We start from the raw sequence: 16,646 nt of genomic DNA, 5'->3' as shown, positions 1-16,646 counted from the left end.
AAATAATTGTGGGTGAGGGAGAAGGGGAGCAGAGAGGCATTGGCAGATATGATGTTTGTCAGGGAAAAAAGTGAGTAAATAACATACAAAGGGCCATGCTAAGCCTTCAGCTCTGTATGAAGATGTGTGCAGGCTTTGCAGATCAGCTGTCTGCAAGGCCTAAGACTTTCCCTAGAAACCCTGGAAGTGAGGCATGTAGGGTCTGCCCACATACCCCCATGGATGTGTAAGAACATTTCCTTGCCTGTTTAACAACAGCAGGGACAGAGCAGCAGCCCGGCACGTGATAGCAACCAAGGTCTGTGTGCCAGGAGTCCCTGGAAGGGAGGCATCCTGTGCTGCTGAGAGTGGAACGTGGTGCTGCCATGTCTGCATTACTGCCATCCGACGTGCTGGCTCGGGGGAGCAGAAGTGTGTGACGTGACTTGTATGCCTTCATCCTGTTTGGATGTACCACTCGTCTTCTCCACTGTGGAAAATGAAAATAGCCACCTTTTTCCCATGGTGCTGATGCCATGAAGATTTTTTGCCTTTTCTTTTATACCCCTTTTATACCTTTTTACAACTTCTGTATTCTTTGTGCTTTTTGCCTACATTCTTGGACTTGTTTGTCAAGCTAGGAGATGAAACATTTTAGAAGCTTTGTAGTTAGGGGATCCCAGTTAGTGTGCCCCAGACCCCAAGTCTCTCCAGAACACATTCTGTAAACCAAGATACAACCATCCAAGGGAAGGAGCCTCTCATTGGGGAATTTTTGATAGATATGCTAATTAGTAAGACCTATAATGTTATACCAGATCTTTTGGGGGTGTGCATTGTGGTGTGCATTTGGGTGCATTCCACCTGGACACGGTGCACCTAAGGATCCTTAAAATAAATGCCAAGGTAAAATCCCTTTTTCCCTTCTAACCGTGGTTGTCTCTTGATTTTAAGACCAGGAAAAGGCATCAGTGCACAGGTTTGTCACTTCATGGTGTTTGGCCACTGTAAGGCTGATTTAATGTGGATCAGATGGAAAGTGTACAGAGTGGTTTTCTGACTCCTGTCCAAGAAAAACCTTAGGTCAGCTGGCATACAGCTTTCTGAGAGCTGGCTCAGCTGAGTCTTCCTAGAGCTGGCAAATGAGCTGCCTCTTCAGCCATGAGGAACCTGCAGCAGGCAGGGGTGGCAACACTGGGGCATAGCATGGTGAAGGGTAATACATGGGTAAGACATCAAGTAAATGCTGTAGGTGTTTAGGCTCCCAGCCACTTGAGCAATTCCAACTTGAAGGGTGGCTGAGGAGGCCAAAATAATACATGCTCAAAGCATGGAGAGTGACTGCAGGGAGGAAAAGTGAATTGCCCTCTTTGATATCCCTCAATCAGAGAGACCCAGCAGACAAAAAGACAAAGATTGTAAACCAGGTTGTATCTGGATTTGCTTAGGGTGGTCACAGTCTCTAGTGATTTAAGTAGAAGTGTTTTGGACTGATTTACTTAGGCAGGCACTGAAGGTGCATGTGGATAAGCCTGTCGGCTGTGGGGCTGTATGTCTGGACAGAGTACGCCATGCCCATGGCTTCTTCCTGTGAACCCTGCACCTACTGCTGGCCAAGCTGAGACCCTCACCTTCAGTGGCAGGGTTTTGGCAGCATGGACACTCTGTCCCCTCAAGGCAGCTCAGTGTGGCGGAAGGAGGTGGCAGACTGAAGGGGTAAAAGAAGTGTTGGTCTGCTTCCTTGGGGCAGGTGACCCTTCTCCAAGTGACCTTCTGCAGCACAGTGATGACTGTGCCACTGTGTGTCTGTCAAGGCCTTGTGTACTGTTGGGTTTTGCTTCGCTGGATATGCAGGAGTACAGTTGAAAAAAGGAAGGAGTGGACTTTTTTGAGGAAAAATGTGCTTCGAAAGAGCATAATGCATGTCATTTCAAAGGCAGGGGTTTTAAGCATCTTTGCCTCTCTGTTTCCTATGTTCAAAAATCTCAACTGAAATAGTCGTTTTCCTGAAAGGAAATACTAAGCTGTCGGGAAAACTTTGTAACAGCTCTAGCAGACTGATCTTATGATGGGTTTTGGTTTTGAGTTACTTTTAGCTTGGGATGTCCCAGTTTTTCTGGTCTCTAAGCATCATCTGCCTCCCTTTCTAAATACCTACAGTAACCAATTCTAGTTGTCTGAAACCCTAATATCCTTTTTTCCTGTCCATGGCGTCTTTACAGCCTTAAATCTGTGTGCTAAGGCAAACTGTGCAGTATTGATTTAGCTTCGTTATTCAAGGAATAACTTTTTTTTTTAATTGAAGTTTTAATAATATTTTTCCTAATCTCAGAGGCAGATTTAAGATCACCTTGTTTTACAACCAAAGTTCTTTTGCAGAAATTTAAAGCAGAGAATTTCCCTGGAATGTTTGCAGCTGCTAATGTTAGCTTTTGTGCTTAGAAATCAGTATGTAATAATATATCTCATGATAATCTAGCAGCTGGGGAAGTCCATGTCCACTCAGAGACAAACAGACAACCAGCCACTCTGATAATTACCACTTCACAGCCCTTTCAGTGAAAGGCTACAAAGTGGGATTGGTGCAAAAATGCCCTTCAACGGGAGATGCCCCAAACCAGTATTAGTGGGAAGTTTTCACTAGAAACGCATATAGGAAAAATATTCACAAGTACAACTCTTTAACTCATGAATTATCATTGAGATCAAGAAAACAAAATCCCATAAGTAGTGGTCTAAGAACACTTTTGGAATTAAACCACCCCATGTGTAGTCTGTAGCATTTATTTTCTGTCAAGCTGTTTTAGGCTAGGCTGGCAGCCTCTAGTAACGGGTTTCATTTGGCTCTCAGCAAGCTGGCAGGCATCTTACAAGAGGGAAAAATTGGCTGGGCATTCTGTTTCTTTATACCTTTTGGATTCAGCTATGGTAAGTCGAACTGCCAGAGAGAGGTTTAGATGGTACCCTCCTTATTTAAGGTAATGAAACAAAATGCGTGTGTCGGAATGCATTCAAGAGAACTGAGACAGATGCATATCTTGCTTAGATCTGCATTTTAGATTTATCATCTTTGTTGCTTTCTTGAGTAGCAGTGAAAATTAAATGAAGTGGCAGTGCTGAAGCAATGTGCTCTTACTCATCATCTCTATTCACTCACCTTTTCAGCTCATCTCTTCTTTCCCTTTTTTCCCCTTTTTTTTTTCTCCTGGTGACACTTTAGCACATGCTGTGAACATATGCCAAAATGCTCATTCTTAAAAGCTGCCTTCATTCATCTTGAGCTGTTATCAAGAGCTTTGTCTGCTTCGTGGGTAAATTGCACAGCGCTGAATCAATGTCCTCTTGTACTGGAAACCAGACAATTCTGACAAACTCCGTTGCATTCATGGGGAGCGAGTGAAGAGATGGCTTAGCTCATGCAGAATGCAGGGATCAAAACACCTTCTGCCTCTCAACTGAGGCGGTGATACAAACGTGACTGCTGATCCTAAACCAAAAAAAATTAGAAATGTTTGCTTGCTGCAAGTTACTTTGTATGCTTGATAGATATTCCAGCATTGCAGATGACAGTTTTTGGAGCATAAGCTCCTGCATGTACTTCATCAAGGTGATTTTCAGATCGTGTATTATTTTGGCTCTGCACTTGTTTTAAATTCTCCTTAATGTAATTTTAGCTGTAGCATGAACGTACTTAAAGCTGAATACCCTCCTTGACAGGAAACCTCAGATGAATAAACCAGACCTATTGTGTAATTAAAGAGTTTCTTTGGAAATTGGCTTCATTTCAGTTTTTCAAATGTTGTTTAATTTGTTCCAGAAGTAAAGTGAACTTGGTTTTTTTCAGAACTTGGTCATGATTGCTGGTGGTCGGAGTATAATAAATTGAATTCCTTCCTAATTTAAACATGTTGTAAATAGGTAAACTAAGGTATCGTTGGCATTGACAGGCATTGACAATACAAAGTGATAGTACCTTTCCAAAGAAAATTGTCTTTTTAACTACATAGAATAACAGCAACTACTCCTTTCCATTGCAGATACACAAATGTTGGGAACTGTTTGAGTGACAGGTTCTGCAGTAATTTGAGTACAATACTTTAGTAGATTTAAGTTGAAGGAGAGGGGAGAAGGGGGAAAAATATAGGCTCTGCTAGAAACTACATATATATTCAGCAAGCAAATGAGATACAAGCTTTGAAACAATAAGCTGCTCTATAATGCACAGACAGTCTTTCAGGATACCAAGCCCCGGCTCTGAAGTCTCTCTACACATTGATGAAAATGTCTAACTGAATGAAATAAGTTTATTCTGTCTCATGTAAAGCCCTGTTAAGCTACTGAGAACTGACTGAGCTGCTGACTCAGTCATTGTTCCTGTTTTTTACAACTCCTCCTATTCAGTTAATTAAAAAACCTGTTCCTGAGCAGGAAACAAAAGCACTTTTTATACAGAAGTGATCTATGTGCATTTTAAAGATTTCTGCTCTGTGAATGCACTTTTCTTTAGCTTTGTTTACTGCAGCACAAGTTGCTGCCAGGGGCAGTGCTGTGGATGTGACTGCCCTCCTTGGGCAGTCCTACACTTGGGCCGGGGCGTGTTGCCCATGGGATGGGGTCGGAACCTGAAAGGCACAAAAGACTGCTCAGTGAGCAAGAAGGCAATGAATGGTGCTCAAGTCAGGCCACAGAAACGGGGATACTCACGTGGGAGTAGCAGGAGGAAAAAGATCTGTCAGCAAAAGAGCAGAAAGCATAAAGGATGGTGGGTTTGCAGTTGAAGAAAGTGTCTTTGCACTATGGCAGAAATATTAAGAGTTTGAGTTTTGGTGAGTGTGGGCTTTGAAGCTTTTGCCAAATAAATAAATAAAAGCTGTTACTCAGTATGGCAAAGTTAATGATTAAGCTCAGAGGTTGCTGCTGTTATTTTAGTGAAAGTTTTGACTTACCAAGAAATAGAAGAATGTGTATGAACTTGTTTGGAAGAGCTGCTTTCACTTTGCACATTTATTTTTTAAGAGATAGATACCAAATCCATAACGCTGTCTGGTGTAAATCCACAACTGGCTTGTGGTTACGATCCCTGGAATCCGTATTGTGGTAAAAATGCACTTCTGGACAACTTAAATCTCTCCCTGTAACTGCCATCTCTCAATTTTTTTAATCTAAGTGAAATGATAGGATTCAGAGCAGGCCTGACACAGAGCCTGGAACCTGCTTGTTTCTAATGTACAGAAGTTGCCTTTCTTCAATGCAATCAAATTTTGATTCCCTAAAATGATTAGCCCTGTTTTCAAACTCATCTGTTTCCCTAAGAATGAAGCCTCTTCCATCTGTCACTATAACATTTTTCTGTTGCCACAGGTGAACACAGTTTCTTTTTTTGAATGCTGTCTGGTTTTTATCTTTCTGTCAGTGCAAAAAATCATTTTCATTTTTTTGAACAAATTTAGACAGTGGAGTTAGAAGAAACTGTTCCACTAGAACTACACTGAACTCAGGTCCTGAAATATTGCTGCCCTCAGAAAATAACTCCAGTTTCTTTTACTGACACTTAACTTGCACAAGAAACTGAAGTTCGCTGTTTAGCAACCAAAATGGCAAGAGTGAAAGGGAAAATAGGGGTATCTTTCTGTGTGGATTTTCTGTGAGGAGGCATCTGCTGAGACAAGGGAAGGATGTCATTGGGTTTCTGTTCTCATTAGGTAGTTGTAGTGCATAATGCCCATGCAGATTATGGCCTACAACTGCACTGTTGATGGTGCAGGCATCAGCCCACAGGAACAGATTTTGTTAATATGTTTTCTCCAAATTATTAATCACAAATTTGTTTTGAAATAAAAGGAAAAGGGATTTTCTCTGTCAGCACTGAGGAGGAAACCTTACACATTCATAATTTCCTGTGATATCAGCTTTAATAAGGTCAGTAATCTGTGGGATAAAGGCAGAATATTTGGATGCTGCTGTGATACAAAATTCCAGCATGCTTGGCTAACCTTTAACAGGTATTCTCATGTCATCCATTTGAGCCTGCTTGAAACTAGTAATATTAGTTTCGAATATTAACCAGGAGTTTATTCAGTTACTCTCATCTCAGCTTTCTTCTGTGCTTTAATTAAATGTTAATCTATTGTAGACAACCTTGTTCGCTTAATGTGTGTATATCTTGGGATGAGTGTACACTGATGATTTGGGAGGAGATCACCTAGCTATGACTAGGTCCAAAGGCAGATTAGGTCTGTGTTGCTTCTTATTTTTAAAGGTATGTGATATCTTTCACTAAAATGGACAAATCTATGGGCAGAGCACTGTAAGGTTCTTTTAAGGGTCTTATCTACCACCCAGTGCAAGGGTTGATGTTCAGTTTGCTTCGACATACTTAAGCTGGATCTCTGCTCCTTTAGGATTGATATTTAGTACCAAATCAGTGTTGATGTGTAAGTGAAAGCAATGTATTAACTTAATAATGCAAGTGTTTAAAATGTGGAAAGAACTGTAACCATATACTTTTTCACCTTTGGTTCATTTTCTTTTCTGGTCATTTTTGCTAGAGGCTTCTTCTAAGTGAAGGATTAAGTTGTCTTTACCTTCTTATCAAGTCTTCCTCTCTGGTGGCAGGCAGTTCCATTGGATGTTCTCATAAGGATCCTGGATGTTGCTGTAGTAGGTCGGAGCCATAAGCTTTCAGTGGCTCTTAAACATTGTCATAACTGCGATCTGCGTGGGTATTATCCACTCCAGTACCAAGGGAACGCTGCTCCTACACACATAAGGAAAGCTTTTGTCATCGGGCAGCTGCTGTAAAATGTAGTCACCTCAGTACTGTTTCATGCGAGCTCTGGGTTGGTTTAGTTGAGCTTTCTGTGACTTTCCTCTCTTTCAACCCCTTTTTGAGCTGATATACACCAGGAGAGCTACCATCTGCATGTGTGTCTTTATATTCTTACTCTTCAACAGGAGACTTATCACAGCTTTTGTTAAGTCATTAGGAAAGTCAGACAGTGTGGTGCTCATCAGAGTCCTCTGCATGGCCAGTTGAGCGTGTGAACTAACGCACTGCTTGTGGAACATACTCTTCATGTCTGCTGGAAGCATGTGGGAAAGGAAGAAAATTATGCTAATTACAGGTTAGATCGATGATAACCCAGTAAGTTAAATCTAGTTAACTAACAGTCCAGACACTCAAAACATGTGACCCTGTAAAATGGAACATTTCATTGTGGTAATCTTGTATTTGTGATGATAATAACTTATGAAACAAAGGTTGGAGGTTAGGCTTGTTTTCCCTGTCTTTTTACATCATCTGTAACCTAAAATTCCCCCTCTTGCAATATCTGTGAGTTAAATCTGCTTTAAGCTATCATCAGTCACCATTTGAACTGATTTTTCTTTGTTATGCTGCCAACAGAATCTTTTTTTTTTTTTTTTTGTTATGCTACTTTAAAAGTAAGATAAGACAAAAGAGAATGCTAGGCTGTACCATCTCCTTTGCTTTGCCAGCACAGGATTAGAGGGTTTGATTAGCAAGCATTGCGTTGCTGTGTGGGAAACTTGGTTGGATTCCCTTCCTTGATCTCTCAGATGGTGTCTGTGCATACGCACAGGTGATGTGTCAGTGGGCTGATGCTCTGCTTCGACATGTCTCACCAGGTTGTGATGCCTGACTCATTCTCTCTTGGTTGATTGGCTATTTGTGCCACGGACATGACACAGTGAGGAATAAAGGCATTTAAGGCTTCAAAATCTTCGTAATATTTCCAAGAAGTAAAACTATTCATTCTGAAGGGCTCCGTCCCCGTGAAGTGTTACACCATATCTGCTGACTGAATGTGCCTTTGTGCCTTGCCCTCTGCTTTGCAGTGCCATAAGTTTAGCTCCAGTACTCTTGATGAATTCTACTTGTGTCATGTTTACTTAGATCTGTCTCTAGTTCATGTTCCGTCTGTTTTTTTAATACATTCCCAAAATTTCCGGAAGATTGGGTATAGATTGGGACACAGGAGGTCCTCTTCTTCACCCATCTCCTCAAGAAAAAGTATTGACAGGCAGCTCTTAAAAAACCAGAAGGAATATTTTGGTTTCTTATAGCTGTTTCAAGGTGATTATGCCTTAAGAATCAATCATAGCATTTCTAGTTTGTGTCCCAGTTGTCATCCTTTGGAAGCTGTGCACCAAAGATATGCTTGTGTATTTTCCTGTTGTATTCTCCACCCTTTTATAGTTTCCTGTATGCTTTCAGCAGGGTACAATATGAAAATAAACAAAGAAGTTCTTGTTAATAACTCAAAAAAATATCCTCTCTGCCCCCAAGCCATTTTTTGCATAGCTCTCAGAAGCTATCGGTGTGGCAGATAAGGGTGAACCTGTGCTGCTGGATTATCTTGCTCTTTCTTTGACTGAGGGGTTGAACTTACCATAGCACTGCATCCATGTTAGTTTGCTGCCACATCCCAACCTGAGATGAAATCAGTAGCTACTTCAGTGGAGAGCCCTGAGATAACAGAGCAGGCGATTCACTTTCCTGTCTTCTCTGTGGGCAGTGAGCCTGCCTGCACTAGTCCCTTTGTGGACTACTGTCTGTTCCTGCTGTTAAAAACAGCATTCTGTAGTTCCATTTGCACTTGCAGTTTCTCTCTTTGCAGTGGGGCTCTGCTGCTCCAGAGGAACTGAATGTGCCTGCACTCTTCTCTCCTCCGGAGAGCTGGGAACAAATGCTCACTTTCGACAAGCTGGAAGATGACAGAAGTGAAGCAAGGCATTTATTTCCCACTCATCATTACTTCTGCATGTCTGCCAAACCCTTTCAGGCTGGCTTAGTGGTAGGTCCCTGGAAGAGCTTCAGTATTAATTTTACACCGTGGTCCCTGTTAGCCACATGATAGCTATGTCAAAGATTGTGATGGGCTCTTCTGTTCTTCCTTTTCTCAGGTCTGGACAGCTACACTGCTAGGACGACACTTCTTGCAACAACAAAATGCTACATTTAGGTTCTATGCAAAAACATATTGGCAAATGTCAATTTAAATAAAAATTGACCCTTTTTTTAATTGCAGGTAGGCTGAAGTGTTATGATTATAGCTTAATCCATTATTTTAGTCTTTGGTTTGCCATGCTCACTCTTGACTAAGGATGCCTTGTCTAAGGATTAGTTAGGGATGAAATAGCTCTACCGTGTGATCTAGTTGATGGGCTGACAAAGGGAGACCATAAACTGAGATTTCCTTCCGTCCTCCCCCACTAAAATGAGGCATTGAGGAGAGTTGTGTACACAATCAGATAAAGACTGTACAGGTCCATCTAAGAACCACGTGTGCTGAAGTGTACTTTTGGCTTATGCTCTTCAACTCTGCCCAGTTACATCAAGGATCATCATTTTGTGAAGAAAAACAAAGTAATTTGCTATCACTGTTATGCACAGGAACACTGAAAAATGTAGGCAAGAACTGTCTTTTTCCAAAATTATGTTATTCTGACAGGTAGAGCCTTTCCTTTTTGAGTAGCTCTGCAGTGCTTTGAAATACTAAAATGCAGTCAGCAGTCAACAAATAATACAAAACATAAGCCTCTGCAGTACTTTTGCTACCCTGCTGTGCCGTCTGCACATTCTTGAGAAGCACTGGGCCTTGCATACAGTCTCATAGAGGGCTGTGAGACTACTAAATAATCAAAGCTGCTGAAAGACAATACGGCTCCTGCCTCCTTGGAGAAACATTTAGCAGCTAACACAGCTGAGCAGATGTTTCAGTGACCTTCCATGTTTCCTATTGATGACATGCTTTTTTTTTTTTTTTAACAGAATTTCTTTTTCCAGCTTTTCTTTTTGGTCTATGAGCATAAATGTGCTCTCATGCTTCTATATCAATGAAAACTTGACTTGTTTGTCCAGCCTGTGAACGCCTGCCATAGATAAAGACTGCCTGGGTCTAGGCACAGTGCAGACACTGTACAGAATGAATGTTTCTGTTTTGGAAACATTCTGGACTTTTGGAAACTGCTGGACTATTTGAGGGTAAGGGGTAAGTCACTGAAAAAACCAGGGGATCTAACATCACAGAAATAACCTGTAGGAGCTGGGTTGGAGTTAGGAACGTGTGTAAGCCTGCAAGAACCTAAGCAGTGCAAGCAGCAGAAAGCTGGAACAGAAAGGGCTGATTAATGCCCCTTCTCACAGCCATTGCAGGGCCAATCTGGCAAGAAGGAAGATAGACTGATCCTCCTGCTCCTAGTGGGTTTTAATAAATGCCTTCATAAACTGGAGAATAAGCACTGGTTTAGGTCCTTCCTTGCCTTTTTAGCTTTCCAGACTCATTTCCACCAGTAGTAGATTTACTGTCTTTGCTGTAAGTACCTTCACAGAGAAATAAGAATTCATAATCTACAGAGATAATATATACTGGGATGAAACTGTTCCAATACTGTGCCTGCCAGAGGCCAGACAGAAAGATAAAGAGATATAAAGCTTGCAGTAGTTGTTCATTTCCCCCTTGCACTTGGCTGCAAAGGAATAGCCATACCTGCTCAGTGGACCGTGCAGGTATTATGAATCTTTGATCTTTCTGAACCTTCTCTGATTTACTACAGAAACATTTCATTATTCTTTTTGTGCTAGTGAGAGAGAGGTGAGCTTCTATAAAAGAATAGGTTTAGCTTTATATTTTCTTTTTTTGTTGTTGTTAAATTCCTAATTAACACACAGTGAAATTGCCCAGTGGTTTGTTCAGGCTTGCTGTCGATTTTGTAAAGCCTCCCAATGAAATTGTGCCCATTGCAAAGTGTAATAAAATTCCACTCTAACATGCAGTCAAGCCGTACTTATGTCCATTAAACTTGTCTTTCAGCCGTGCTGTCTTTGTTTTTTTATGGAGGCTTGAATAGAGACCAAGGAGAAACATAGTAAGAAATTGTCTGCTTCCTCCCCTTTAGTTAGTTAGTTACTGACATCTAGTTCAAATGTTTACTGTAGGCTCCTCTTCAGCCCTTCTTTGTCTCCTTCCAATAAAAAAGTCCACTTTTTTCAATGAGGAAATAAGTTTTTAAAAACTGCCTATAAAAAATCTCAAGTTATAAACCCATCTTTTTCAAGGAAGAGGCATTTTAACATCTAGCCCTGACAGCTTCCATGCACAGCATACTTCTTGATTTCGTAACAGGCAGAGATTAATGCTGCCCTTCTATTCTGTGCTTTGGGATCTGTGTGTACTCCTCTGTCGTCAACCTCCTCGTGAACTGCTTATTAGCAGTGAGGGCACAGACAGCTTTGTGTTTGTGAGGCTCAGCTGAAGGACGGGGAGGATGGCACAGATAGCGACACAGACAGCTCTGAGCTTCGCTTTGTACCGAAGCAGAGCTCCCAGTGATGATTTTTTTTCTTTCTTTTTTCCTTCTTCCCTTTTTTTTGCAGGAATGTGTAATTCTGCAGTAAAGAGCAGACTCTGCTCCCAGTTGCACACAGCCTAGAGCATTTGTTCTGTGCTGAGGAATTTGGGACCTTTTTTGTAGAACTTTGGGTTGCAAGGAGTAACTGATCATGTCTTGCCATCAGATTGACTGTTGTTAAATACGTAACAGTCATAGAAAAATAGTATTATTATGATTCCAAACAGAGTAACTAGAGAACCTAGAATTAAAGACCACTCTCTCATTCAAAGGGCTGGATGAGTATTGTTCATATCATGTATTACTATTCAGTATTTTGTTTTCCTTCCTCGTTCATGTGAATTCATGCTTCGTTACTGTGCCCAGCTCAGTTCCCACTCTGAAGTGAGAGTTCTCAATGTCTTTCTGAACTAGCAAAATTTTATCACTGCAATATAGCACAGTTTCAAAAAACTATGTAGCTTCCATGCAATATTATATTCACCTCCATTCTGTGCATAAGCATGGAGTGTTAAATCAGAAGTAACTCCACTGAGTTTAGATCTGTCTGAGATGACTTAAACTTGCTGTGGTTTGGGTTTGGGGTTTGTCATTAAAAACTGTAATCACAGCTTGCCTCAAATGGTAACCACAGCCAGGAATCCTGCAAATCAGACCCCTGGATCCCAAACTGGGCCATCAGTTAGGGTTGCATCCCAGTGGCTGTGTCAGTAGTCAAAGAGGATAACAGTCGAGAATAGGCACAGCCTCGGGTCAGCCCATGGTGAAGGGACACTGTGTGACATCTGTTAAATTTAAGAGCATCTTGCCCTTAGTGACCATCTGAAGTACAGTCACTGGCTCTGTGCTCTAGAGTAGTGGTTTTTCTGTGCTGTCAAGTGCTCCCTGGTGCAGCTCACAGTCTCTGCTGCTGCATGATGTCCTGGCACGTGCTTGACTCCATGTAGGAGGGCAACCTGACTTCACTCATCTCCTCCCACTCCTGGGTTTCTTTCGAAGCAAAGTGGGGTTCTTGTGAGGGAAAGATGCAGCTACAGAGTGCATCTTCCCCTTGGTTAGGCTGTGGCTGACAGGGAAATCCTGAAAAGAGGACTTGCATGGTCTGTGGCAGATTGGGGATTAAAAAGCACAGTTCTCTCTTCAACTCGCCATGTGCATGCCTTGGCATCAGTCACAACGGACTTTCCAGCATCAGTTAACTGAGCAGCTCCCTGCTAATTTTTCAGATTTCCTTAGCCCAAAGGTGTTGGCTGCCTGGCCCCTCTATTGCTTTGCACCAAAAGGGGCTCAAAGTGGACAGGCTGAGGAATTCAGCTTTAGTATGCTGGCATGTTTCTACTGAGTATGTGAAGCATTTTTCCAAATGCTTGTCTGCTGTCAGGTTTCCTGTGGCTACCCGTGCTGTCTGCCAGGTGTAGCTTTATCACTCCTACAATTTGTAGTCTTAATCCCAGAGGTACTTCAAAGTTCGTGGAAAACGAGATTGCCAAAATTTTTCAAGATAAGAGGGTATGTCTACAATGAAAGTTTTAGATACCTTCAGTGAGCAACTAAACAAATTTACAGGGAAGAAAACCTTTCCAGCTACTAAGCCCAAAACCTCTTCCCTGCTCTGGGCATTCTTCAGCCATGAGTTCCTCTGTGAGCTGCAAAGGAGATTCTGGGTGGTATTGCTAATTGTGCTTTAAGTCCAGCCTCCTTACACAGCTGTTGCTTACTCCTGTCTAAGGTGGAATGCTGCTCGAGGCAGACCTTTGGTCTGACCCAGAGAAGCCATTCCTGCTGTGGTACACTGTAGGAAGGGCTTCCTCAGGTCAGACCAAAGGTCCTGTGGCTTCTACCCCAGTGCTGGTCTCCAAAGTACATGAATTGTCTTGGTTGAACTTCAAATCATAGCATGTCCTGAAGCAGACATGAAGTTGGGAAAACTCAACAGATTTTGGAAGCATGATGAAGGTTATTAAAACACTGGAAAAATAGAGTCCTGCAGTGAGAAGTACCAGCATATGTAGTTACCCTGTTGACAATACGTCAAAGTTACCATGATCACTTTAGAAAGATGAAACATATGGAAGGGTATAAAAGGAAGTCCTCTGCCTTGCAAGATGATCTTCGGGGTTACAACCACAGAACTCTAACATACTGATTAAAAGGGTGTGCCCCTGGCAGCAGGTGCTGGGGATGGGCAGCAGCACTGAGCCTCTTGCTCTGGCACCTCTCCTGGGGGGTGTTTGAGTGGGTGGGTACGTGTGTGTGCACACACCTGGCACGGGGCTGGGAGCTCTCTCTCATGGGGCGTCAGGGCTCGCTGAGTTTGCATTCGTTTCCTCCTCTGCTGTTATGGGGACTGAAATAGTTCAGTGTGGGTGAATTCTCCAAATGTGTCACAGAAGTCTCAAGCCTGATGGGATGTAAAGGGGCAGCAGGGTGTTGAGCACAAGAATGCTGAAGGAGTGAGAAAATATTTCTGTAGGTGGCTGACATCCTCATGTACTGGATGTATTGTAATGAAGCTGAGTACTATTTGGGAACAATAATCCAGTGGCTGCATGCATTGCAAATTTTAAAATGAGACTGACAGGAGTTGCACCAACCATAGATTTTATTCAACCTTTTTCTCATTTTCTGGAGTTGTTTCTTACATGGAGTCTTGCTGAGACCAGCCTTTAACTTAGTAGTAGTTACCATTTCTAAATTTGGAAAGACGACTCCACTGATTTTAAGCTTAAGTCATGCAAACAGTAAACTGTCTAAGCTTTTCTTATCTCTGTATTTATAAAATAAAGTTTTTAAACTTTGTGTTCATAGTGCACACAGGTGATTGATGTGCCTGGCTGTCCCTGGCAGGTCTGCCTGGGGTGGCTCCCTCCATGTTAGTTCTTGCCTTTTACAAGACATAGAAAATAGACAAAGTTTTCATGCTGGAGCAAGAAACGCTTCTTTCTCATGCTCTTCTGAAGGCAGACACCTTCAAAAGAGTTTTAAATGTGTGTGGTTTAATATCTTATGTTCGCTAAAGTTCTCAGAGGACTTAGTTTATGATTAAGGAAAGTTAGATGTTGTTCCATTGTTAGGGAAGCCCAGGGGTAAAAGGGCTTTAGCCTACCATGTTTAATAGCTGTTTGATGATGCTAAAAACAAACCCAAACACTTTATGTTTATTGTTTTGGAGTTTTGTAGTAATGGGTGTGGTTTCTTTCTGTAAAACTTTTAATATTAAAGACCCAAAAGTGCTATCTGTACAGATATAACGGCACTGAATTAAGTACACAAATGTAAATGCCTCCATAATTATTTACCATTTCTAGAGAGCATGTGATAAACCAATCTTTTTTAATTTCACTTTGACTGCCACACGTTCTTTTCATTCCGAGCCAGTGAAAGTGGGTGTCTTTCATGGCAGGTTCAGGAGACTCTACAATCTTTCGTCTTCTTGTTTGGTTGCTAATAACTGGAAAAATTGACCGAGCAAAATGGTGAAGAAGTTGAGCCAGCAGTTGCCACAGTGACAGTTGTCCAGTATAAATATCTTACAATTCTTCTGTTTATCATCTGTTTTCAGGGCAGTTTAAGCTGCTGGAACAAGACCGAGATATTAAGGAGCCAGTGCAGTATTTTAACAGTGTGGAGGAGGTGGCTAAAGCATTTCCTGAACGAGTTTACGTCATGGAGGAAATAACATTCAACGTTAAGGTAGTCCCTGAATAAATATTTATCCCTGTCTAAATGATTAACTGTTACAACCTTTACATACATGGCAAGTGAGCAACGGCGCTGAGTGGGAAGTGTGATTTTTGAGACAAATGAGCCTTTAGTGTTCCACATTCAGTGATGGTGCTCTTTGGGATCATTTTTGCAGTCTTAAATCAACATGTCTTCTAAGGGCTCTCCTGCCCTATGGCACTTTGGGGAGCAATCCTGATGATCCATTCAATAATTCATCTAATTAGGATGCTCCTGCCAGATTTTAAACAAATGTTGTTTGTTGCCCCCTTTCTCCTCCCCCTCCAGCAGTCTGAATTTCATTCTCTGCTAAGCAGCAGCTGCTCAAATCCCTCTCCAGAAAGCCTCATTCTCAAAGAGCACACAGGGTGAAATGATGGGGTTGCTTGTCTCAAAATTACTGCAGCTAAGTAGCATTGTGAATAAAATAACAGAAAAAAAGAAAAAAAAGACACAGTTGTTCTGCGTGTGTGTGTGTGTGTGTGTTTGCATGTGCATAGCTCTTGGGCTCATCAAAGGGTCACTGATCCCACGGGAGGGCTTGCTGTCACCAAACACACTGCAGTGCCATGTCATGAAGCAGTGAAGACAGAACTCGTTCTTCTTTGTCCTACATGTGTGACACTGCACAAGGTAGGTCAGCTCTGCCATGAGAGCAGAGTGGTCTTCAGGCTTATCTGGTTTGTTTGAGCAGTGACACCATCTCAGACTAGCAGAAGAGCATCCTAGAGCTGGGGTGCAATGGTGTGGATCCACATCATGTACCCTACAGGGGAAACTGGCTGATACTGCTGGTGCAAAACCAGTCTGGAGTTTCCTGGTCCTATGTGTATCAAGATGGGCTTTGTATAGAAACCTTTTAATGGCTTTTTCCTGTTTCTTGCACTGCTGCAGTTGGAAGACACCTGCTAGTTCACAGTTTTTATAGGTGTAAGTGCAAGAGCTCATCAGTTAATTTACTCAGTGACAGACTCACACCTTGCAAGACAGTAGTTTGTTTTCATTTGTGCTCTGCATTAACCTGAGCCTGTAAAACAGAGGCTTTTATGAATGAAGGCTACATGAGAAAGTTGGAACACTTCTGTATCTTTAGGCAAGCGAACAAGAAAATTTCATTTCTGCTCAGAAAAAATCCTTTGGACTGCTAGCCTTATCCAGTGCTGTGCTATTATTTCTCATTTGATCGGTGACCAAACCAAGAGAATGGCACAGTAGAATGTGCAGCTTTGATTTTCTAGTGCAAAAAGTATTTGTCTACAGACTTGTTTAAACATAAAATGCCATATCTTGAGTTTAATATGAGTGTTTTTAAAACTCTTTGTCACATGTAGCAAACTGAGAAATAAGCAGAGCTTACTGTTAGATATCAAATCCATTTTTAAAAGGTTTTATAGTGATACTCTTTAATGTAAATAACAGTAGTAATAATCCAGGTTTAACCTAGTTACACAGTTATCTTGGCAGTATTCCTCTTGGCAGTTTTTCCAGTTTCATAGAAGTCTATTCCAAGGTTATCATCTTCCAAAAAATAAATGAACTTAGCAGGATTTATTAAAGTGTTTAATAACCCT

The 16,646-nt window shown here is 41.7% G+C and overlaps 1 protein-coding gene across 2 annotated transcripts in view; it reads left to right on the top strand.

Annotated features, from left to right (window-relative positions):
• GAREM1 (GRB2 associated regulator of MAPK1 subtype 1) overlaps positions 1-16,646 on the top strand; it is a 102,415-nt gene that overhangs the window by 62,750 nt on the left and 23,019 nt on the right. The window contains exon 3 of one of the 2 annotated variants that reach the window (XM_048286720.1): positions 14,915-15,045. The exons of the other annotated variant lie outside the window; for it this stretch is intronic. Within the exon in view, the coding sequence (XP_048142677.1) occupies positions 14,915-15,045 (131 nt within the window). The remainder of the gene's footprint in view (positions 1-14,914; positions 15,046-16,646) is intronic. 2 annotated transcript variants of the gene reach the window in all.

Source organism: Corvus hawaiiensis, chromosome 26 (assembly GCF_020740725.1).
Source record: "Corvus hawaiiensis isolate bCorHaw1 chromosome 26, bCorHaw1.pri.cur, whole genome shotgun sequence".
Taxonomy (NCBI): Eukaryota; Metazoa; Chordata; class Aves; order Passeriformes; family Corvidae; genus Corvus; species Corvus hawaiiensis.
The sequence above is the reverse complement of the archived record's forward strand: the minus strand, read 5'-3'. Positions and strand labels throughout refer to the sequence as shown.